The sequence below is a fragment of the Myotis nattereri genome (assembly GCF_964212035.1).
Source record: "Myotis nattereri genome assembly, chromosome: 1".
NCBI classification, from domain to species: Eukaryota; Metazoa; Chordata; class Mammalia; order Chiroptera; family Vespertilionidae; genus Myotis; species Myotis nattereri.
In genome coordinates this window covers 205298896-205323483 of record NC_138075.1, presented here as the reverse complement: position 1 = coordinate 205323483, position 24588 = coordinate 205298896, and the positions used below count along the sequence as shown (strand labels likewise).

At 43.6% G+C, this 24588-nt stretch overlaps 1 protein-coding gene across 10 annotated transcripts in view; it reads left to right on the top strand.

Moving 5' to 3' along the window:
• LIMCH1 (LIM and calponin homology domains 1) overlaps positions 1 to 24588 on the top strand; it is a 320193-nt gene that overhangs the window by 231420 nt on the left and 64185 nt on the right. For 5 of the 10 annotated variants that reach the window (XM_081101116.1, XM_081101113.1, XM_081101115.1 and 2 more), the window contains exons 7-8: positions 5060 to 5255; positions 11053 to 11305. In XM_081101116.1, coding sequence (XP_080957242.1) covers positions 5060 to 5255; positions 11053 to 11305 — 449 coding nt within the window. Of the gene's footprint in view, positions 1 to 4346; positions 4672 to 5059; positions 5256 to 11052; positions 11306 to 12349; positions 12593 to 19922; positions 20226 to 22937; positions 23181 to 23721; positions 24049 to 24588 lie in introns of those variants that run through there. The other 5 variants (XM_081101119.1, XM_081101117.1, XM_081101118.1 and 2 more) reach the window with 3 other exon arrangements.

Below are 24588 nucleotides of genomic sequence, written 5' to 3'. Positions count from 1 at the left end.
TCTGTAGAAGACAGGATGCTGCTGGGCTTCTAAGTGAAAGACAGAGGACTAACTAGACCCCAAGAAAGGTGAATTTAAACTATGCTAGCCTTTGCATTGGTTTATAATCTTCTACTCTCTACCCAAAGCTTAATTCTGGGTGACAATGGAATCCAATACAATTGTCCATCTATCTGATATCTACACTAATAAAAGACAAACATGCAAATTAACCATACCTTCACTATGCCTTAAGTCACGCCCACCAGCCAATCAGAGCAACTATATGCAAATTAACCCAACCAAGATGGCAGCTGACAGCCACAGAACTGGAGCAAACAGGAGGCTTGGTTGCCCCAATGATGGAGGAAGCCAAGCTTCCCCACCAGCTGCTGCCTCCTCTCAAGGCAACCAAGTTTCAATTACAGAAGGTAAATAAACCCCAGATACCTGCTTCCAGCCGCCGTGGCCATGGAGCTGGAGTGAGCAGGAGGCTTGGTTGCCCCAGCGATGGAAGAAGCCAAGCTTCCCGGCCGGCTGCTGCCTTCGCTCAAGGCAACAAAGTTTCAATTATAGAAAGTAAATAAACCCCAGATACCTGCTTCCAGTCGCCATGGCCATGGAGCTGGAGCAAATAAAAAAAAAAAAAGGAAAGGCTGGGAGCTTCGGTTGCCGGGGGGCTTGGTCAGTCTGAAAACAGCCATCAGCCCTTCACCCAGGCTGGCCAGGCACCCCAGTGGGGACCCCCACCCTGAAGGGGGTGTGAGCAGTCTGAAAACGGCCCTCAGCCCCTCACCCAAGCTGGCCAGGCACCCCAGTGGGACCCCCACCCTGAAGGGGGTTTGGGCAGCCTGAAAATGGCCCTCAGCCCCTCACCCAGGCTGGCCAAACCCCCATGGGGTGAGGGTCCCCACTGGGGTCTTGACCAGTCTGCAAACAGCCATCAGCCCCTCACCCAGGCTGGCCAGGCACCCCAGCGGGACCCTCGCCCTGATCCAGGACACCCTTCAGGGCAAACCAGTAGGCCCCCACCTGTGCACCAGGCCTCTATTCTATATAATAAAAGGGTATTATGCAAATTGACCCTAACAGCAGAACAACTGGGAATGACTGGTCACTATGACACACACTGATCACCAGGGGGCAGACACTCAATGCAGGAGCTGCCCCCTGGTGGTCAGTGCACTCCCACAGTGGGAGCTCTGCTCAGCCACAAGCCAGGCTGATGGCTGCCAGTACAGCGGTGGTGGCGGGAGCCTCTCCTGCCTCCTCAGCAGCAGTAAGGATGTCCGACTGCAGCTTAGGTCTGCTCCCCACTGGCAAATGGACATCCCCCGAGGGCTGCCAGGCTGCCAGAGGGATGTCTGACTGCCTGCTTGGGCCTGATCCCCCCCAGGGAGCAGGCCTAAGCCAGCAGGTGGACATCCTCCGAGGGGTCCCAGACTGCAAAAGGGCATAGGCTGGGCTGAGGGATCCCCCCACCGAGTGTACAAATTTTTGTGCACTGGGCCTCTAATCTACAGCTATATTTCTGGCTGAAGAACCAGCTTCTTGCTTCACCTCAATGTTCCACGAGACCAGTGTGGCCAAGGATGGCCATGGGTAGCCTAGTTTTCACTTTTCAAACTGGCCATGCCATCCAGCTTCCAGCTCTCACTTAATCCAAGGTTTTACTCTTGGCTCCCTACACAGTCATGAACCAAACAGTCTTCCTGTTTTTCTTTCCCATAACTACTAGTAGTGTGAGAATGCAGCTGAGGTTCCAAGAACCATGCTGACTTTTTCTTCACTTCTGTTCTCCTATGGTTTGTAGAGTAGGGGTGAGGGGAACATTTGGGCCTTTTGGAGAGACCTTTTGGTACTATTTTCTTGAAAATCCAGTTTTGTGATGCTGCCCCAAGCAGTTTATAAAATTTTGTCATTTCTAGATGTAACGAGTGGCACAGCTCCCTGAGTGTCTGCCCTCCCTATTGAGAAATTGGACCAAAGCATCTAAATACGCGATATAAATGAAGAAGGAGATAGGAGAGTTTCTGTGTGTATATAACTACATTTATAAGTTTTATGTGATTTATATATTGTTATTTACATATACAGATGAATACATATCAGTAATTATAGCCATAGCTAACACTTCTAAGCACTTAGCATAAGTCAGGCATTTTTTTTCTGAATGCTTTGCATATAGTAACACTTAACCCTCCCAGCAATCCTGTGAGATAGGTTAGTTCCATTTTACAGATGAGAAAACTGAGAGTAGGCAAGGTAGAATAACTTGGCTAAGGTCATGCATCTGACAAGGGGTGGAGCCAGGACTAAAACCCAGTCAGTCAGGCTTCCAAGACATGCTGATAACCTATTCTAAACTGCCCCAACTGCCTCTCTTTTGCAATATTTATAGTTTGGGGACCTGGGCATAAACAGCACTTAGTGAAGGGACTTTACCAAGGTTAGCATCATCCACAGAGTAAGGAGGCAGTGTCTAGTAATTGGAAGAGGCAATGATGCTGATGGTGGCAGCTGTTATTACACAAAGTTGATCAAATGGGGTTAGGTTTACCTTGGGATGTGAAGACAGGGGTCTGTGTTGGGATCACAGCTTTCTTTACTATGTGACCCCAGGTTACTTATTCTTTCTGATTCTTATTTTTCTCTTGTGTAAAATGGGGACAGTGCTAACCACATCACTGGCGTGGGAGGATGGGAGGATTAAATAATCCTATATAATAAAAAGGTAATATGCAAATAGACCGAACAGCAGAACATTTGAACAACCAAAGTATAATATGCTAATGATATGCTAAGGCTGCTCAACGGCTTGTTATGATGTGCACTGACCACCAGAGGCAGACACTCAACTGGTCGACCAGTCGCTATGACATGCACTGACCACCAGGGGGCAGATGCTCCAACCGGTATGTTAGCTTGCTGCTGGGGTCCAGCCTATCAGGACTGAGCATGATGGGCCAGACACGCCCTGGAGCCCTTCTGCAGTCCCTCCCCGGCCCGATTGTGCACTGGTGGGGTCCCTCAGCCTGGCCTGTGCCCTCTCCCAGTGTGCGAATACTCGGGGGATGTCAGAGAGCCAGATTCAGCCCAATCCCGCAGGCCACTCCCCTTGGGAGGGTGCCAGACACAGGGCTCATGGCTGGTAAGCGCTGCTGTGGCAGCACAAGCCTCTCCCCAATCAGGACTGATTGGGCGTGAGCCCGTGGCAGGCACAGTGGGGCCAGGATGAGCAGGAGCGGCAGATAGGAGCTGCAGGTGGTGTTGGACTGCATGTTTCAGCCTGATCCCTGCAGGCCACCCAGAGAGACCCCACCCGTGCACAAATTCGTGCACCGGGCCTCTAGTATAACATATAAAAAACATCAAGCATAGCCCCAGACCTGTAGTAAATATTCAATAAAAACAATGTTTATCCTGAAGCATTTGGCTTCTTCTCAGTGGATAAATAAAACAAGATAATTATTTGCCTTTCTTAAGAAATTAAATACAAAACCATATCCAAGTTAGATCTATACTGAAAAAGTTGGTCATGAATTCTTCCTGTGCCAGACCTGGCTTTTGTTCAGGTCCTGGTTAACTTTTGACCTACAAGTAAACTTCCTTCATTTCCATAGCTGGAATGTCTGCCTTCCCCTGTAGAGTGTGTGAGCTTTGACAACCTATTCTTCAAAGGCACTGATCAGATCCTCGGAGTGGAGGCTGCAGGAGCTCCTCTCAGCCCTGCCCTTCTCCTCTCTCCCGTTGCCTTCTCCTGTGCAGAATCTGTGTGTGCCCCGTGAATTACAGCCACTCCACCCCCTCTGAGTGCCTCCCAGTGGGGATTGTGTCAGAGGGTCTGGATATAATTGACAGACACAGCCGGCAAAGGCACTTCCTACAAAGGCACTGACTCCAGTGGGCATATGAGCCAGTATAGACAGTTTCCAAAATCTCAGATATGGAGAATATTTTTTTTTCTTTCCTTTAGGAATGTGGAGGGGACTTTCCTGAGCATCCCAGGAAATCCACAGTGTGACATTCCAGTCTCTGCAGATGAGAACAATGTCACCCACAGTCCTGATCTTAAGCGGCCATCGGGGGGGAATTAAATTGGGGTTTATCTTTGAGTGACCAGAGTTATTTTTGTTTTCGTCAGCCTGGACTATTGTAATTAATGCTAAGACACAGGCGGGAACAAGGCTTTTATTATAATAGGCGGGTGAGGATGGCTTTGACTGACCTTTCTCCTGCTGGAGTTTCAGTGTTTTAGTATGTGCTGCTTGCGCTGAAAAGAATTTATAATCACAGGCTGTCAAAGACAGCCATTGTTCTCCCTGCTCTGAACATGTGGGTCAGCCACAAGTGCTCTCAGCTCCCCCAGCGCCAGGAGCTGGCCGAGAGCGAGAGCATGCCTGGATTCTTCTGAGGCATCAGGAAAAGCATTTTGCATATTTTCATTGCTTTTTTTTTTTTTTTTTAACTTTCTGCCTCAGAAAGACAGCTCCCTTTCAGAGCAGGAATTTCCCTTCAAGGTAGCAGGAGAGGGAAGCCCGCTGCTCCAGGATTTTACGGATCTGATCCTGTTGCAACAACAAATGCTGCGTGCATTTGCCAGGTCGCATAAACAGGAGCAATTGCACCGCTAACCTCGGGGCTCCGGCCCAGAACAGACATGCGGTTATGGATTCCGAAAGGCGGGTCAAGGTTAAGGTTTTAGTTTTCTTTCCTTTTTTTGTTTTTATCTGTCATTGTATTCTTGTGAATTCAAACCTGATGATGTTTTATTTCCCTTTCCTTTGATTTTCTTTTTTTAAACATTGTGGAGTAGGAGTTCCTGGGGATTTTTCTTTCTTCAGGGGTGTGATTTTTCTGGTTGGGAACGTTGCAGCAGGGAAGGGTGGAAAAATGAAATGTTGGCTGGCAGATGATCATCCATTCGCTAACTGGTTGTCATAACCTGTTCTTACGGATGCTAGATGCAGGAATTTTTGGAGGCCACGGGAGACTGGTTTTCCTGTGATGGAAGGCTCAAAGTCTGCTGCTATAATGTCTGTCGTGTTTGTTTGTTTTTTTATGTTTTATTTTTGAACAGGAGACTGATGACATTGAGAGTCCTAAGCGGAGTATCCGAGACAGTGGTTACATCGACTGCTGGGATTCCGAGCGTAGTGACTCCCTGTCTCCCCCTCGACACGGCCGCGATGATTCCTTCGACAGCCTGGACTCCTTTGGCTCCCGCTCCCGGCAGACGCCGTCGCCAGATGTAGTCCTCAGGGGAAGCAGCGATGGTAGGTGGGAGCCTGCGCAAGCTGCACATCTTAGAATGAAACACAAACAAGGGCTGCCTTGTGGCCCACAGAGGGACTGGCGCTGGGGAGGAGGGACCTGGTAACTCTAAACTGGTAGAAGGAAAGTCTGCCAGTGTTGTTTTTTGCCTTAGACTCTTGGTGGGCTCTGCCAGCAGTTCGTTTGAACATTGCGTCAGTGAGCATATCTCCTGTTGGAAAATGTCTGACATCATTCCTCCCTGGGTCTCCCTGAATCGAGACGCTGTGCAGACCATTAGCTCAGAAAATGTGCCAAGGGTTTATTTCCTCCGGGTACGAGGAAGGGAAATGTTTGAGTGAGTGCCACACTGTGTAAGTGAAAATGGACCGACTTCCAGCAAACTGGAAGCACACTCCACTCACTGAACAAAGTCCTGAAGCCTGGGGTTGTGAAGCTTTAATTGGCTCGGGTTTGGCGATCTGTTTGAGGGGTATGATACCCAACCATTGCCGAGAGCGATGCAGGTGGCCCTTACAGTACAGGGCACAACCCAGCCTGCCTTTTTCTGAGCCTGGGTTTGATTTGAATCCTGTGGATGTTATAGCACCTGTAAGGAATGGTCATTTTTCTTTGCAACAGTGTATGGTCATGCAACCTGATATCAACTTAATGCATACTTTCCAGAAGCTGTGTTACCTTAGTGTTTCGCACCTGTGTGCTTTTTTGGAAGGGACAGTGGCTCAGTTCTGCATGTATGGACTTGCAGACAGATACTAAAGCTGGTGGGAATTTTTTGTTTGTATTTTTAAAATATCTCTTGATGCTAATATTTCTAGAGACTTAAGCCTACTCTCCAAGATGAAAATTGTCTTTTATAGCTAAAAGATTCAGCTATAAAAGTCTGTTACTAAAATAGGTGGGTACTTAATGTGTCCACGTTGAGTCCATGACCTTATGACTAGTGTCTCATTTAGTCCTCAGCACAGATTATGAGGTACTCACAAAGTGCCTCACTTAGTCCTACTACGGGGCTGAGGTACTCCTTCTTACCCAAAGTTGCAGATGTACCTCCGAGAGGTTAAGTAAGGCTCCTAAATGGGTAAGTGACAAAAATTACTGTCAGTAAGTAGTATAACGTAAGCTTCAGAAACTGTGAACCCAAATCACATACTCTTAAGCTTAATTTACCCACACTTCTTTGTTTGCCCAATAGATTTTTTTAAATTCTAGAATGTCTGAGCTTTTGTTTAGTCCTTAAACTTCCCAGGAGATGGATTAGCCTCGGGGCCACATAGTGTGTGGTTCCTACAGAATCTCACAGTGCGTTGTGAGGTGCTTGAACACATTCCTAAAATTGAATATGGCCTCTTAAAGTACCATCCCCAGTTTTAGAAGTTTCAGTCCCAAGTGCATGATCCAATTGAGCTTTCATGAAAGTAGAAGGTAGATGGACTTTTACAAAACCTGTCTTAGCCAAACTACTTTATCTGTATTATTGTGATTGTGTTAACAAATTACTATTTTCCTCATCTTGGTTCTTTATAACTGGTAATGCAGATCCTTTGTTCCATCATCAGCTTCCAGGGGACCAGAGTTTATAACGAGCTACATCTTGAAGGGATTTGAGATGATGGTTGCTCATATTTGTAGCTGTGCAGAGGCATAATGTAGTTAGCAACAATTAAGATTGATAAGCTAGAGTCCTTTTATAAATATTTTTTCTATCTAAAGACTAACATGAAATTGAGCTTCACAAAACACCATCCATGAAAGAGCATCTTACACACAGATTTCATTAATCAGCCTGATACCTGCGGGCTTATGTTCTTGTAAACTAATCAAGACCTAATGAGGTTCTTAAAGCAAAGCACCCATTTTTATGTGCCTTAAAAAAATTAGTATAATTTTGTCCAAGTAGATGTTATATTTCCTTGGAGTTTATGGTGTTTTTTTAAATGATGCTGATCAAGAAGATTGCACATCTTCATAAACGCTTTCAGATTTAGAAAAATTTTTTTAAGTCTTGAAAATTTATTTCTCAGGACTCATAATCCATTAGGGAAAACCTAACTACAAAATTCTCCAATTCCATATCGGGCCAATATGGCGAGCTTTTGTTTTATTACTTCTGAGGCCCACTGACCCATTCAGTAGGGACAGTCAAGGGCAACACTCATTAGAGGTGCCATGATCCTATGGTTGCAGACTCAAGAGCTATCTGGTAGGGATGCTGTGGGTCCCCAGGGTCCGTTCAATCACTTGGTCTTGCTTGATAGGTGCTCATTCCTCCCTGACCTTCACTGGCATTCCTCCTTAGAGATGGAAGGGAGGGGGAGACACACAGAGAGAGACATCAGCAATGTGAGAGAGACACATCGATTGGTTGCCTCCCGTATGCACCCCGACCAGGACCAGGGATCAAGCCTGCAACCAAGGTATGTGCTCTTGACCAGAAATGAACCTGGGACCCTTCAGTACATGGACCGAACTCTATCCACTGAGCCAAACCAGCTAGGGCGAAAAAATATTAATTTTTTAATTAATAAAAAGGGTGGCCTGTTAATGTTAATGATCTGTCAATTCACATAAACAACCTATTTTGACACATTTATTCAATAAATTATAGATAATATATAAATTAGATATTATACCCACATAAGATTCATAGATTATGGAATTTTAGGATTGAGACAATTCTAATCTGTTATGATCGAAGAATCATTGTTTTTCTTTTATTTATTCCACAAAAATGCAGTGCTCCCCAGTCAGATGCTTTAAGCAGAGGACATTTCCCAGGAGAAGTATGTTCCAAAGAAGAAACTTTGGGCTGATGTCTTGAAAACAGACATTGGAGTTCTTGTCTATTAATAACCAGCCAGAGAGAGGGGATGGGCTCTCTTGGCTCCTCGGAGCCTCAGTTTCCTCCTTTGTCAATGGGGAAACAAATCTCAGAACTTGGCACAGTGTTGGTTTATAAAGCAATCCACGGGGCTCTAACCATTTCAGTATGACACTGAGACAGATATGCAGTACACGATAAAAGACCTAGGGTGGGAAGTGAGCTAAGTTACAGATTAAAAGCTAAGAAGTAATGAAATGGTCACAGCCTCTGAAGGAAGACGGACAGCAAGTGGCATGAATAATTCATACACTGACTATTTTATCTGCAACAATGAACCCTTGTTTATGGTCAGTGCTTTTAACTTTTACAGTCTTTTAAAAGCTATTAAATCATTTCATCTCCAGGGCAAATCATTTCATTCCTGTTTTATAGAAAAGGACAGTCAAGTGTGTTAGAGACAAGCCTGGGAGCCCACAGCTCATTGCTGACAGACCCAGAACTGTCAGGACATAAAGAGTAGTCAGCGTGTACTCAGCCCTTGCTGTGGGCCAAGCACTGTGCCAGTAATTCTATAGGTATGCGATCCTCCCAACAGCCCTAGGAAGCAGGTGGTATTATTATCTTCACTTTACACATTGGGAAACTGAGGCTTATAGAGGTGAAGTAACAGAGCTGCTGAGGGCAGAGCTCACTGTGAAGAGGAGCTGACTTGCCACCCTCTCCAGTCCCCACTCTGCAAGGTTGCTTCCTCTCTTGCCTCTGAGTTTAAGGCTCTTTTCACAAGTGTAAACCAGAAATCTTCTATTTGGGACTGAATAGCCTCATAATGCTCTCATTGATTAAGAGTTTTCAACCAGCATTAAAATGGTGATTATCTATACACTAGAAGCTTGGTGCACGAATTCGTGCACAGGTGGGGTCCCTCAGCCTGGCCGGGGATCAGGGCTGAGGGAGGTTTCGATTGGGGCAACCATGACCGGCCGGCTGTGGGGAGGGGCCATGGAGGTGGGCTGGCCATGGGAGGTTGGCTGTGGAAGTGCACTGACCACCAGGGTGCAGCTCCTACATTGAGCGTCTGCCCCCTGGTGGTCAGTGTGCATCATAGCGACTGGTTGACCAGTCATTCCAGTTGTTCGGTCATAATGGTCACTTAGGCTTTTCTCTATATAGATAGTAGTGTTTGTTTAAATGACAGCTTCACTCTGTGGATCCTAGAAATCCAGTGATATGAGACTCAGGAAACAAGGATGCAATATAATTAATTGTTGGGGCTATGAAAGACTGATGTAGGCAACATTAAATTCCTTTGCGTTGTCTAAAACACTCTTTAAACCAAACCAATTCATTTATTTGTCAGACTATTTGAAGATGCCCACTGTGTACAAAGACACTGTAATAAGTACTGTGGATGATACAAAGCTCTGTTCGCAAAAATTCAAGATGGAAAGTACAATGTGCAAAAGAAAAGAATAGGTCATCAGGCCAGAATGCTCACAGGAAAAAAAAGATTCCCTCCAACAAGGGTACCAGGAAGGGCTTCAATATGCAGTGGTTCTCAACCTGTGGGTCGCAACCCCTTCGGCGGTCGCACAACCCTTTCACAGGGGTCACCTAAGACCATCCTGCATATCAGACATTTACATGACGATTCATAACAGTAGCAACATTACAGTTATGAAGTAGCAACGAAAATTATTTTACGGTTGGGTCACAACATGAGGAACTGTATTTAAAGAGCCAGAAGGTTGAGAACCACTGATATAGAGGAATATGCATTTATTATAACTCCAACCACTTCCTGGAAGGCAAACCCTTGGTTATAATCCACATCGGCCACTTTCCTGAATTCTGATTGTTCCTACATGTCTATGCTCCTGAATTATAACTAATATTCTCCCCGTGTTAAATGGCTTGGTTAAAAGTACCTCAAAGACAAAATGCTTTATAATTCTTATTTGTCAGAATATCTAGCGCAGTGTAAGACATGGGACAACAGGTGCTCAGGAAACACTCTATTGCTTAATTTCGTTTTTCTTTTGAGAGGTGCAGAATCTGAGCGGACATATAGTGCTATTGCAAATGGTTTGCTAATTGTAATTCTCAGATACAGTTAGTCTTACCTCTATTTTTTAAATTTTTTTTTATACTACTCTTTTTTTAAAAAAAAATACATTTTATTGATTTTTTACAGAGAGGAAGGGAGAGGGATAGAGAGCCAGAAACATCGATGAGAGAGAAACATCGATCAGCTGCCTCCTGCACGCTCCCTACTGGGGATGTGCCCGCAACCCAGGTACATGCCCTTGACCGGAATCAAACCTGGGACCTTTCAGTCCACAGGCTGACGCTCTATCCACTGAGCCAAACCGGTTCTGGCTATTTTTTAAATTTTTATTGAATGTATTGGGGAGACATTGGTTAATAAAATTATGTAGGTTTCAAGTGTACACTTCTGTAATGCATCATCTGTATATTGCATAGTATGTTTACCACCCAAAGTTGCCTCCTTCCATCACTGTTTATCCTCCCTTTACTATCTCCTACCTCCCCCCACCCCCTTTCCCCTGGTAATCATTATACTGTTGTCTGTTTCTATGAGTTTTTTGTTTGTTTTTCAGGGGGGAGGGGGGGGTTATTTGATTTTGTTTTTGCTTAATCCCTGCACCTTTTTTTTCACTATCTCCTCAACTCCCCTCCCCTCCAACAGCTGTCAGCCTGTTCTCTGTATCTATGTGTCTGTTTCTTTACCTTGATTTTTTTTTTAATTTGAAGGGTTTTTTCCCCCTGATTAAAGTTGAGAGCTTTTCCTACGGTAGATTCATTTAGACTGATACTTTAGGTTTGTTAAGTGAATAATTGAAGGAAGAATTCCCCGGAACCCGCAGATGTAACCACATCCCTAACACTGCCTGCTTGCCGTTAGGAACGTCAGTGCTAGCCTGGCACACGCCTCAGCACCCATCCTCTCTTCCCAGGGAGAGGAAGTGACTCGGAATCTGACCTGCCACATCGGAAGCTGCCGGACGTGAAGAAGGATGACATGTCTGCCAGGCGGACTTCTCACGGTGAGCCGAAATCAGCAGTGCCTTTTAACCAGTACCTCCCGAACAAAAGCAACCAGACGGCCTATGTCCCCGCTCCCCTGAGAAAGAAGAGAGCAGAGCGAGAGGAGTATCGGAAGAGCTGGAGCACCGCCACCTCCCCGCTGGGTGGGGAGAGGCCCTTCAGGTAAGGCCCGGCTTGAACACGGAGTGGTGTGGGGTCCGCAGCCCCTGGACACCAATAAGCTCAAATAACTGTTTCCAAACATGAATGAGATTACACATGGAGATGGGCAGGACAGATGTTTGGAGAGAGATTGTGATAATAGAATATAAGCTTCATGAAGGTACCGAGAATAGTGCCTGGCACACCGTAGGTGTTCAACAAATACTTGTCTGACAGCAGATTTGTAAAAACAGGTCTTGCTGACAGAACGTTGAGGACAGATCTGTCATCCATGTTCTTTTGTGGAGACCGCATGACTGCCACTCTGGTAGATTAGGTGCAGAAAGACTTATTCTTATGCAAAAAGAATTTTTTATTGAGATGCATGCTTATCTAGATAAAGCTCAAGTATGTAAGGGGTTCATCGAACATGCTTCAGAATCACATGTAGAAGCTCCTGTTTATTGGAAGATACATTGAACTGCTCAACTCTTTAAAGGAACAGTGTTTTTCCTAACCTCTGATTATGTTTTCATCCTTTCATTTATTCGGCAAGTATTTATTGAGCATCTACTACATACAAGGTACTGCCTTTAGGCACTGGGGACCCAATAGTAAATAAGATAGAGTCCCTGCCTTCAAGAACCTTATAGTCCAACAAAAGAAACTTACAGTCCATTCCAATACTTTCAGCAAAACCACCCTGAACATTGCATGGTTATTTCTGATAGTATATCTTTATTATCTATGATTTTCCACTGAACCAGCATTTTATTAAAAGTTTTAATTATTGAACAAAGCATAGATTTTACCATTCCAGCAGAAAGGGTTTTTGCCACTCAAGATCAATTTTGAAATAGCTCTTAATCAATATTGAGATTACGGTGCATTGCATTAATTTATAAATGACTACATTTAATTTTTGTCTCATTGCCAGGATTGTATTGCATGCGATGACTTTTTTTTAAGTGGGAAGTAATATAGAATGACTAGTAGTATAGAATGTGGTCCGCTCCCCATGCCAGTCTGTTCGTTCGGTGTAAACCATATTGTCCAACTCACTAGCTACCCCGAAACAATAGAGGAAGAGGGAAGTGAAGTGGGGTCTCCTTGGGAAGAGGACCCAGCTGGCCAAATGGACCCTGATGGGAAGCCTTCAGATGGTGGGTCAGAATTACCCACTGGCCGTCATAAGGAGCAGCGTCCTCCAGAGGAGTCTGAAGAAAAAGATGGTGCTGAAATCCAAAAGCGCAGGAGGCTAGAGCAAGCTGGGATCAAGGTCTTGCCAGCAGCACAGCGCTTTGCCAGGTCCGCTCTGCAGGCCGTGGGCTGGCCTGGCTGGCCTGGCGGGCTTGGTGCATGCCTGGGGGTTTGGAATCGGTCTGGTGTGTTGCAGTTTCCATCCTGTTTCCCCACTCCGCTTTTCAGTGGTATCACTGTGCCTTACTCGAGCAACTGGAAATAGCTAATAGTCCCTGCCCTCGGCGTGCCTCTGCTTACAGTAGCTGGCTCTTTGACGTGGAGGTGAAGAGTGAGCTTGCTGCTTGATTAGACCTGGTCCTACTGTAGTCAGTCATGTGTGGGCTGCGGGACTTCCCTGGCAATAAGATTTTATTTTTTCAATGGTTTATGGCCTGTTAATTTTCACACTACTCCTAAATGGCTCTTATCTTACTTTACACATCACTAGAAAATAGCTTCTTTGAAACGGGAACACTCTCGTTAGAAAGGGTGGCTGGCTTACAAAAATCCACTTACTTCCTTTGTCCCAAGGGAGCAGTAAGAAAGACTGGGTTTTTTTGACTCCTTTTCTAAAGCATGTTGGTTCAGAAACAAAGAATGGCGTAATTACTTCTCTTAATTGTAACAAAGGCACCAGCTACCGTCCTCATGGCTTCATATTACATGTGAGATGGAGATTTTCACAAAGGCACACAAAACTGGAGTTCCACAGTTTTAGGTAGTGTTTTGGGAAGCTGGTAGAATTTTTCTCATATAATAACCACAAATATCCTAACAAATAATAGAGAGACCCAAATTTATTTGACAAATTGAAATTCATAACAGTTTGGCAATGGAAAATACTTTGCTACTTGCCCGTCCATTTAACCCTAAGAGGTAGGTAACATGCCCATTTTCAGGAAGAGTAAACTGAGGACCCGTGATAGTAAGTGACTTCCCAGCTGGTTACTGCTGACCTGGTGGCCAGGTTCAGAGGCTCCGACCACAGTACCACATCTGCGGCCCACACATTTGATGGAACAGTTTTCATTTCTCAATACAATCCCGTATGTGCTCATTGCCGTGGTCTAAGTCTTAACTGAAAGTTCCAGCATTGGCGTCTATGGATTTCATTCCAGAGAAATCAAGGCTATATTTCTCCCTGTCTGGCATTCCACAAAAAGTGTGTCTATCCTAAACATGTATGTGCTGCTAGAAAGCTCTAACACAGAATTACGCTTGTGTGAAAAGCAGCTCTCTGGGTTTCTGAATGATAAAGAGTAATGATGTACAATCTTAAAAACAAATGTTGGCTCAGAGAACTTGTCAGATACATACTTTTTTCAACATAATTTTAGCATCTACTTGTATGAGAAAGAAGGCTAGTTGCTGAGAATAGAAAAATGAATAGTATCCCCTCCCTAAGCACCAATTTTCATATTGTTCCTGTTTCTGTCTTCAAATCTAAGGCCCACTGAGAGTAAATATACGTGATTGAGGTGAGAGGAGGGATTTTTTTTTAAAATTTTAATCTTAATGTCCTTGACACATACCTTCATTTTTTATAACATCTGTGCAGTCTTTAAAATGTAGCCAAAGACACCATCATCTTAATTTTTTCTCATTTTTAAAAAATTGCCACTCTCTCGGTTAAAAAAAAAAAAATCTCATCTTTAAAAATTGATTGTTCCATGATTACTAATATGGTTGACAATCATATTGTGTGTATTGGCCACTGAGATTTCTTCTTCCATAAATTATTTCATATCCTTTGCCATTATTTTCCCTTTTTGAAATTTTTTTACTTTATTGTGATAAGAACACTTAGCATGAGATCTCCCCTCTGAAAAAACCTTTAAGTGTACAATGCGGTATTGTTACTTATAGATACAGTGCTGTCCACCAGATCGCTAGACTTTATTCTCCCTGCTTAACTAAAACGTTAGCCCAATGGTTAGCAACTACCCATTTCCCCCTCCCCCCTAACCCCTGGCAACCATCCTTCCACTGTTTGATTCTATATATTTGACCCTTAGGTACTTCTCATAAAAGGAATCATGCAAATATTTTTCTTCTGTGACTAGCTTATTCACTTAGCATAATGTCCTTGAGGTTCATCCATGTTGTACAGAATTTCCTTCTTTTTAAAGGAAATTCATCCATGTTGTGCAGAATTTCCTTCTTTTTAAAGGCTAAGTAATATTTCATTGTATGTATATGCCACATTTTCTTTATTCATTCATCTGTCCTCAGTGGACACTTAGATTGTTTCTATGTCTTGGCTATGGTGCATAATGCTGCAATGAACTTGGGAGTGCAGACATCTCTTTGGGATCCTGATTTAATTCTTTTGTATAAATACCCAGAATTGGGATTGCTGGGTCATATGGTAGTTCTATTTTTAATTTTTTTGAGAATTCTTTGTATCATCTTTAGAGTATTCAAAAGAGCAAAGGGGGATGGGTGGGGAGCTACAGTAAGCTATCTCAGCATGCCCAGGGATCATGGTGATGCAGGGAAAGGAGATTTTTTGCAAAGGCTGTCAATTCCATGAGTGTGCTGGGCCACTTCAGTAACTGGGAGCTTTATTTTCTAATAAAACATTGAAATATTTTAGGACAACATGCATCTGTGTACAAACCTAAAATCATGGTTAATTTACGAACATAATTCTGCATAATGAAAATTATATTTATGTGGTAATTTTTACTCCTGTCTATGTTTCCTGTTATCTGGATTACTGTTTACATACTTTGTCCGACTTAGCTCTATTAAATGGGCTTTTGCAGGTCAGTTAATGTCATCACAGGGTAGATTTTAAGCTTTAACATTTAAAATTGGGTCCAGGAAAATTATGGATATTCCAGGAGAATGTCCTCAATAGTAGTGTGACACAGCTGCTCCAAACACCAGAATTCACTGCTTAGACTTAGACAGACTTCCAGCTGCTAGCTCTCTCATAAAGGTTTCATATATACCCTGCCACTAGCCTGACACGTCTGTGACTGTCACTTGCTTTTGGAAGCCCACAACAGAACTGAGAGTCATTCTAAGTTCACCCGCATTCAAGATCCTGCTTTTCTCTTAGCTGTGAAAGTCTGTTTGCAGAGGTGGGTGAGAGTGTAGAGGCATGAGCGAGGGAAGGAGGTGTGTAGACGAAGAACAAGGCTTCACCTTTCAGACTCTTTTTCCTGTTGATGTCACTTTTTCTCACACACCTCCTTGTATTATTTTTTAACACAATATGTAGACAGGAGTAGAGGTGCCTGGTATTCCATTTTCACATGAGTTTAGAAGCCTGGGAATCCCAAGCCTCCTGTCAAACAATATATCAGGTATCTTAGCACCAAGGGACAGAAAGTGGGCCTTCTTAATGAATGGGTGGAGTTCAATCTTCGTTCTTGTTGCCATTGAAGTCAAAAGTACAGAAGCCACTTTTTCTTCTCTTTTCGTTTATGATTCCGTTAGCTTAATTACCCCCCAAATCTGAGAATCCGCCGAAGAAGCCAAGATTTCTGTTTTTAAGGGGATAAAATAAGAACCAAGATTCACTTCCCCTGAATTAAAACACTACGGAGATTTGAGTTCTCCGCCGTGGTGTTTCCCATTGGAGACGTAAACTTTTCTTGAGCTGAATTATAGGTTTCACGTGATTGTGCTGCTTTTCTAATTGTTTTCATATGTTTCAGCACTCGGTGTTTTCTGCTGGTCTGTGGATCTTCGCAACCACATAGTAATTAATTACGGGGGTGGGGGGCGGGGAGATCCCTCTGAGGAACAATAGCCGTTTGGAAGTTTGCAGAGGAAGAGCAGATGCAGCTGAGTGCCAGATGCCCGGGGCCCTGACTTGCCTCACAGACCCTGGGGATCAGGGGCCAGGCACACACGGAACTTGCGCGAACTTTCGTGACTCTGGATGTCGCTGCCCTGTTCGGACACTGGGTGAAACAGGGATGTTTTTGGTGTTGCCCATGACATTCCCAGGAGGCCTAACAGGCTTTTCTGGAGAGCCCAGTTTCTTTGAATAGAATGAACCGACTGCCAATCTGAGTTGGTTGCTTGTGTGTTGCCAAGTAAAGTGGAGTGAAAGAAAATGCCACCCCTTGCTTCGTTTAAAGCATTATCTCGTTCACTTTGAAATACATAAGCCTTAGAAGCCTGGAGACAAGAACCTTCTCTCCCCACTCACCTGCTTAGAGCCCATAATCCCTGCTACAAAGATAGCCTTACTCATTTTAGATGAAGCTGGCCAGGGTTGCCCGGCTGGAGGCAGGGCTTGGCATTTCTCATTTCACGCTGGACCGTGTTCTTTCTGAGGGAAGCAGTGAGCTGTGCCCTCAGGGCAACCCCTTCTTCCCAGAGCAACTCATCTATGAATGACTTAGAAAAAAAGCAAAAGTGCCAGACCTCCCCATGAATATCAAGCCAGACAGCCGGGGTCTGCCCCTTAACTTGACTTAATTTACCCAAGTTCAGATGGCTAGACAGAAATCTCAACATTCTCCTCTGCAGGAGTGGGCATCAGAATTCCCGTCTTGCGTTTAGTTGTCATGAAAGTTAGTATGTCTGCAAGGTATTAGCTGTCCAGAGAGTTGTCATTATTGAAAAAATAAAGTAAATTGTACTGCAACTTCACAATAGACTGCCCCAAGGTCCTTCAGGGGAAAAAGAAAAGCTTGTAAAAAGTCATTTAAACATCTCGGTAACTAGATGTGATGAACACAGTCCTACACATCTACCTGATGCAGATGGCCAACAGTGCCAGCCCAGAATTTGTGTTCATATTTTTTTCCTTGCTCCGATCTGCCTTGAAGCTCTGAATGTACAAATTCAGGCAATTAGTGGAAAATCAGTCATTGTGACCAGTTTCTCAGGCGGGCAGGGAGTGGCTTTAAGTGGCCAATGATACGGAAATCGTTCTTCACCCCCTTTTTTTAAGTCCACGTATCTCAACTGAGATCACTTAGAGGGATTCCTGCCACGCTGGGCGTTTAGCCTAAAAAGAAACACCCCAGGGAATTTGTAGTCTAGCTGGGCTCACATGATGCAAAAGGCACCAGATTCTCTCTGCTTCAATTGGCATCACAAATTGGCACGGCCTTTTGCATAAATGCATAGGTTTTATTCCAAAGCATTCTGCCTGCGTGGGGAGAGATAGAAACATAAAATACAAAGAATGTTACTCTTGGCCTTGAGAGGTTCAAGCCAGGGGTCTGCTACCACACTGGAACGGCAGTTGGATCAGCGGAGATGAGATAATGAGTGTGGAAGGGCCTGTACGTGGTAAAGTGCTGTGCAAGCATTGTAACGTATGACTAGTTAGCATTCTACTTTCATTCATCCTGGCTGAACGTTGCTCTCTGTAACCAGCAATGCAAATCAAAATGCCATTCTAAGCAGGGCTCACAGGATCCTTTTATTTAGGAACCAAAATACTTCCCTTTCTTCTCTTCCCATAATAATGATAATGCCTTCATTTTTGCGTGATGCTCTGCTTTCTGTACTGTTTCTGCCCTGGTCCTTTGTTTAATGAGCAGCACAGTGGTTAAGAGGCGGACCCCTGGAGCCAGGCTGCCCGGGTTCGAATTTTAACTTAAGCACTGATGCTTTGACCTTGGGCAAATTTCTTAACCCACTGAGTTTTTACTCTATAAAATGGGGATGCTAATAACACTAACATGGCAGAGTTAGTAGTTGGGTTTGATGAATTATCACTTAGAAAAGATTCTAACACATAGTGTGCCTTCAGTAACTGTTAGCTGCCGCCTTTGCCTTCATCAGTGTGCTTTCTTAAGTAATGCCTTTTTGAAGAGATTGATTCAACAGCCTGTCATTTTCCCACTGACCATTCTTTATGGCCACAGTCAGCCAACACCTGCTGGTACTTGACAGACACATTGGCAAAGGAGGCAGGAAGGAGTGTGGGCTCAGTCCAGGAGTGTGCAGATGTGATACTGTGAGTCAGATGTGCAACCCGCAGGGCAGAGTTTCATAGTTCATGAAATAAAATTATTCAGGGAGCAAAGTGGCACCAACCCCCTCCAAAGAACATGTTTTAAGATTTTATTGAGAACGATGATCGGCAGAGGGAAGGAGTGTTCTGGGCACGATTGATGATTATTTAATTTCACAAGTCAGAGGGAGTGAGGGCCTGCTGTGGTCTTAAGATGATGACCTTCTCTGGAGCAGTGTGGGCAGAGCAACAGATGGGGGGGCAGGGTTTGGGGGTCGGGGGGACACCTAGTTGACCAGAGAACACAGAGTTTGGTTACTCATTTTACTCTTAGCCAGGCTAATTACTCCTGTCCTCATTTCTGAGATGAGTTGTCCTTTGAGGATGAAGAATTTACTCTTAATCCTCTCTCAGAAATTGGATACAAAGTAGGTGAACTTTCTTTAGAAGTCAAAATATGTTTTTTTATTTATCATCTTTATGACCATCAGATAAATGTTTTTTTTTTTAAGGTTTTAACAAGCATTCATACTTAGAAACAAGGTTGGCCTTATGAGTAGGGGGAGAAGTGTTTGTATGAATACCAGATAGGCACAATCAATTGTATTCCCATCCCACCCACCACCAACAATAACAAAAAAAACACACAAAATAAAGTAGAAAAGTCCTGATATTCTACCATTCAACTACATTCCTTTAGGAATTTAAAGTTTGGGGCCTTCAAGATCTTTTTGAAAAGATAGCCCAAGGTAATCATGTGTAAGCCCTTGTATCAAAATGTCTTACTTGACATCTAGCATTTGACAGAGAGCCGGGTGGCGGAGAATCGTGTGGGTAGAAGTTGGAAGAAAGGGTTGCTGATGGGAGGGTACAGGCAGAGTAGGCTTCTGTGCCGTGGGTCCATCCTATGAATGGTCATAAACATTTCCACATGTTTCAGGTTAGTTCAGCTCAGCAGGATGGCCTACCTTAGCCTTGCAGTCTGGTACACACTCTACGTGTGCTATCACGTGGCTGCATTCATTAGTTTTCCCCCAGATCAGTGTCTTGGTGGCTCAAGTTTTTGGCCCTGTTAGTCAACAACAATTTGATTACCTATTGGGTCTAGCACTAAAGTGCTAAAGAAAAATGAACAAGAGCAAAAAGCTTCCTACTCTTTCAAACTTAATGGAAAGAATTGGGATCGTCACTTTCAGAGCCATTTAGGATCCTGCCTTTCCAATGTTGCTGGACTCTGTAAATGCGATGAGTTTTTAGTATTGCTAGTAGCTGGCTAAATTCAAGGCTTTAAAACCCACACTAACTATGATGCAACTCTGGACTAAAATGGCAAACAGATATCATCTGAACTAATGATATTGAGAAGACGTTTCACTAACAGCACAGTTGCCTGTGTGGAGATGGGGATTTAAAAATAATTTTGTTTGATCACATGTGGAGTTCTATTTAATCTTGCTCTATCAGTCAAAAGCAATTAAAGGATGAGAAAGAAGCGATTCACGATATTATCCTTCGGGAAGAAAACTCTATCCTGACCCACCGACGTGGCAAAGTTTTAGAGTCAAAAGATGAAATTGCATGTCGACTGCCTGACCTTGAAAAAGATGACTTTGCTGCGAGAAGAGCCAGGATGAACCAGACCAAGCCAGTGGTGCCACTGAATCAGCTCCTCTATGGGCCTTACCGAAGAAAAGAGGCAGAGAAACCAGATAGCAGCAAACAACTCTCAAAGGGAATCTCAGGAAAGGAAAGTCTAGAACATAAAAGGTGTGCACTGTGTGTGTGTGTGTGTGTGTAAGGGAGAGAGAACATAAGTGAAAGTGATTTGTATCATAGCCCTCCCCCACCATTCCTCTCTTTCCTGCCCCAATTACGAATAATTGGCAATGGTGGTCTATTCTGAAGTAGAACTCCAGATACCCAGTCTCCCCAAATGCAGTGGCAGAGAGTGAAAAGGTCATGTCCAAAATAGGGCTGAATTCACCAAATAAGCTTTGATGTGCCTTTTCTGGGCACATTACCACATATGGGTGCCAGTGCATAGACTGGCATTATTGGCACAAATAGATATGTGCCATTGCTACTGGGGAGAAGCCATCTCTCAACACTGCTCCAGTCCTCTTGTAGGAGGCAGAAAACATAGTTATTGCTTAGCTATAAGCTCTTCTCTTATTAGCTCCTTTTAGATATTGGAAGGAAAAATAACTGATGCTTGCTCTTTCTTCCCTCACGCTAGCAAGATCACCTATACCAGTGGTTCTCAACCTTGGCTGCACATTAGAATCACCTGGGAATCTTTTTAAAATCCTGATTTCTGGGCCCCATCCTCCGGAAATTCTGTTTCTTTGTTATGGGGTGGGGCCACAACATTAGTAACAAAGAAACAGAATTTTTGGAGGATGAGGACCAGAAACCAGGATTTTATAAAGATTCCCATGTGATTCTAATGTGCAGCCAAGGTTGAGAACCACTTACCTATACATTTGAGGATAGATATTTCTTATAAAAAAATTAAAAAGCCTTCTCAAACATATAGTTCTATTGTTCATAACAATTGTGGGGTTTTTTCTAAATTGTTTTTAAATGAATTTTCTCCTCCCAACTTTTCTCCCATCCTCTTAATTTGGAAAAAGAAATTTGTAGAAAAACTGGATTTGGCTAGTGATTTTTATCTAAGAGGGATATGATTTCATTTAGGGTATCCGATTGCTAAATTCCACAGTGCAGAGTTGATCAGTCTGTATTTTTTCCTTATATCAAAATCAGTTAGAGTTTGCATCTTCAGTATTTAACTGCCATCTTTTGCCTATCACTTGAGAGGTTTGTAAGTCTATTGAACTAAGAATATAAATATCTCAACTATGTATTACGCAATGAAAATAGTTCTTTGGGCAGAGTCATTGAGTTCAGTGGAGTAGTTAGTAGGGTTTTTTTTGGTCTGTTTTGTTTTTGTTTTGTTTTGTTTTGTTTTAGGAAGTACCAAACACAAAACACCTGAAAGATTCCCGGATGTAGAACAGGTATTAGAGCACAGAATATGTGGCACGATTTTTTATAGGACACAGTATAGCTTCAGGAGGCTCAGTCTTTGCAGTTCTTGTTGGCAGGCCTTGTAACAAACCGTTCTAGGAGGGCCTTTGGGGAGGGATCAATTGTTGCAAGAGAAACAAAGACTTCTGGATAACTGACCAGCATCAAGGCTTATTGATGGGGATCAGCAACTTGAGTTAGGAAAAGGAGCAGCTTTTGTATCTCCCTTTTTTCCTTTCTCATGCATGCAATTTTAATTCCTGATATTTCCAGCTTCATTTGTCTGTTGTCATCTGACTCTATGTGTAGGGACACAGTTCTGGGTCTGGGACAGCCCATGACCTCTCTAGAGAGCATCAAAGAACTGAGGGAAAACAGAAGGCTTCCTGGTGGCTCTTTGCTATGCCCTTCCTTGATCCCCTTTTCCAAACTAAAAGTAAATAGAAAATTCTGTGGCCTTTCTATTTGCCTTGGTTCTACAAATACATGAAGTCATCCAGGTAACAAAAGAATACCTCTTGGTTTTCTGCCTTGGATGATAGATTTTGAAAAAGCAAATAGCCCTATTTATGTATAATTTTTAGATTTCTGTCTCAAGAAACATATTTAGTTGGAAACTGACTTTTAATATGATAGGATGTTTATGATAGATAGATGCCACAGCTTTGGTTTAAGGTACAACATAGTCAACATCAGACATCTAATGTTCACTTCCTAGGAGGACAATTGAAACTCTCAGTTTTAGCATTAATCGTAAAAGCAAACAGTTATTAACACATGAAAGAAATGGGTATTAACATATAGATCAAGGAAAAGAGGATACACTCTATTTGTTCAAGTTCACATTAGCCAAACCCAACTAATGCTATCAGGAAGCAGAGACTGAGTTTGAACATGGAAACTTTCTGGTCAGAATGGACTAAAACACGCTTTCTGGCAGTTGTGGGTTTGTGGTTGAGATGTTTTAGTATGTGAACAACATTCCAGCTACCTCCAAACTAATGCTAGAATTTGGGTCATGCAGAGCTCCTTACTAACATTTTACTGGTGCAGTAAAAGATAGTCCAAGAGGTCTCAGGGATTCATTCCATCAGAAAAGCCGACTTCATGATGGTAACTTGGATAGCGTGGGAATTGGGCATCACGACTGACAAACCGAAATCTCATTACCGTCCCTAGTAGTCTTCCAGCGGGCCCTGGCTTCTCTTCCCAAACTGAACTAGAGATCGTCATCTGGTGGGAAAATTTCCTTCTCATTACAGAGTCAAAAGGGCAAGGTAGGCTAAAGTCATCAAGGCTCCAGATGAATCCGTAGTTTTTAAGAAAGGGAAAGGTTCTTCCATCATTTCGTTCAGCCTCTGAATTTCCACACTTGACAATCTGTTTGTCTGCTCCCCTTCCTTGAACTTTATTTTTCCGATGATGTGGGGGCCTGGATCAAACTGACAGAAACCAGGGTCAGACAGAAGCGCTGACGTCGGCAGTGACCTGTGCTATGCGGGCTCAGGGGAGTGAGCCTGCGGAAGAGGGACTCAGGAAAGTGCCGGATATTTACAAGGACGACCTGGCCCAGCGGAGAATCCAGGGCCGGCTGGCCCCTCACCGCGAGGCCCCGAGCTTTGTCAGTGTCTCCAGTATAACAGAAGCCGACTTGGAGACGTGGGAGAGACTGAAAGTGTCAGGCAAGACGAGGTGTGTTGTGTTTTCCTTCGTTTTCCCCTGGCGGTGCCGTTACTGAACTTTGGAGGAATTGAATGCTTATCCTTCTATCATATTTTTATTTTCCTGGCTGGAAATGCTGAATGCCTCTCGCAACACAGAGTATATTCTGCATGAGATGAAACTTATTAATACAAAAAGTTGCAAGCCTCATGGATGGAAAACCAACTTATTGCGAGTGGTTATTTTGATAGGCTTGTTTGCTATAAGGAATTTAAACTTGATTTTTAAATAACTTGAATATTTCATCATCCCTAAGGTTTTCTTATGCCATCAATTATGATGTTGGAAGTGAGGTTTTGAAAGTGATAGATACTTAAAGCCCTGTTTACCTAAACAAGACAGGGATCATTTTTTCATTTGATTGACTAATGGAAACGTAATTCTGCTCTAGGCAGAGAAGTATTTTTCATATATCTAGTACTTAAAAAAAAACACACAACAATAACAACAACCTCTTATTGACTTGTACTTGCCTTAGAAAGCTTTAGAACTTATTTCCGGTTCTGACTAGGGATGACGATGTTGAGCACATCTGTGCCCCTGAGCCTTCACCAGAAATCACAGCAGAAACTGCCATCCGGGACGACTTTGCCAGCCGCAAAGCAAGGGCCTATAAGAAAGCTTCCGGCCCCAAGCAAAAGTTTGTGCACTTTGGACCCGTGACAGAGATAGATCAGCAGAAATGGAAGCGGCTCAGCATTGGCAAGGCCGGGCCCAGGGCGGAGGTAGAAGTCATCAGTCACAGCCGCCAGGGTCAAACGGGCTCTGTGTCCCCAGCCTCAGCGGCCACGCCCAGCCCAGAGGAGGACCAAATGCTCAGTCCACAAAATGACTGCAGGTATTTTTCATCAAACATGTGCAAGGCGATCTGCATGGGAGTCACTGCTGCTTTTAGAGGGTTTGCTGAAGCACATTAAAGAAACCTCCAGAGACAACATAGTTTCAACAGGCTTTTTGCTGGTGAGCAGAAAAGTAATGTTAGCGTGTCACCCTGGGGAGAAGCATGTGTGTGAAGTTAAATGGCAGGCGTTCGTTTTGATTCTGTTGTCACCAGAATCATGGCCCGGGAATGTCAATAATCTTGGCAAATGACCCTTTTCCTTCAGCTGCATTGAGCACTATTTTATTAGTTGGAAATGCTGAATGAACCACATGGAATGTTTTAATGATATCCCTGGGGTTTCTTCTAAACATGTATTGATAAAAATCAGATTTACCTACAACTTCCCTCTTTGCTCCCCCAAGAGAGAGGAAAAAATAGTTATCAGTATCATAAGTTCAAAATTTGGACATCTAAGCAAACACAAAAAAAGTGAAGGTCTCCTCCCTCCCCTGCTCAAAAACACTATGTCATAAGTCGTGGGTGAAAAAAGACTCC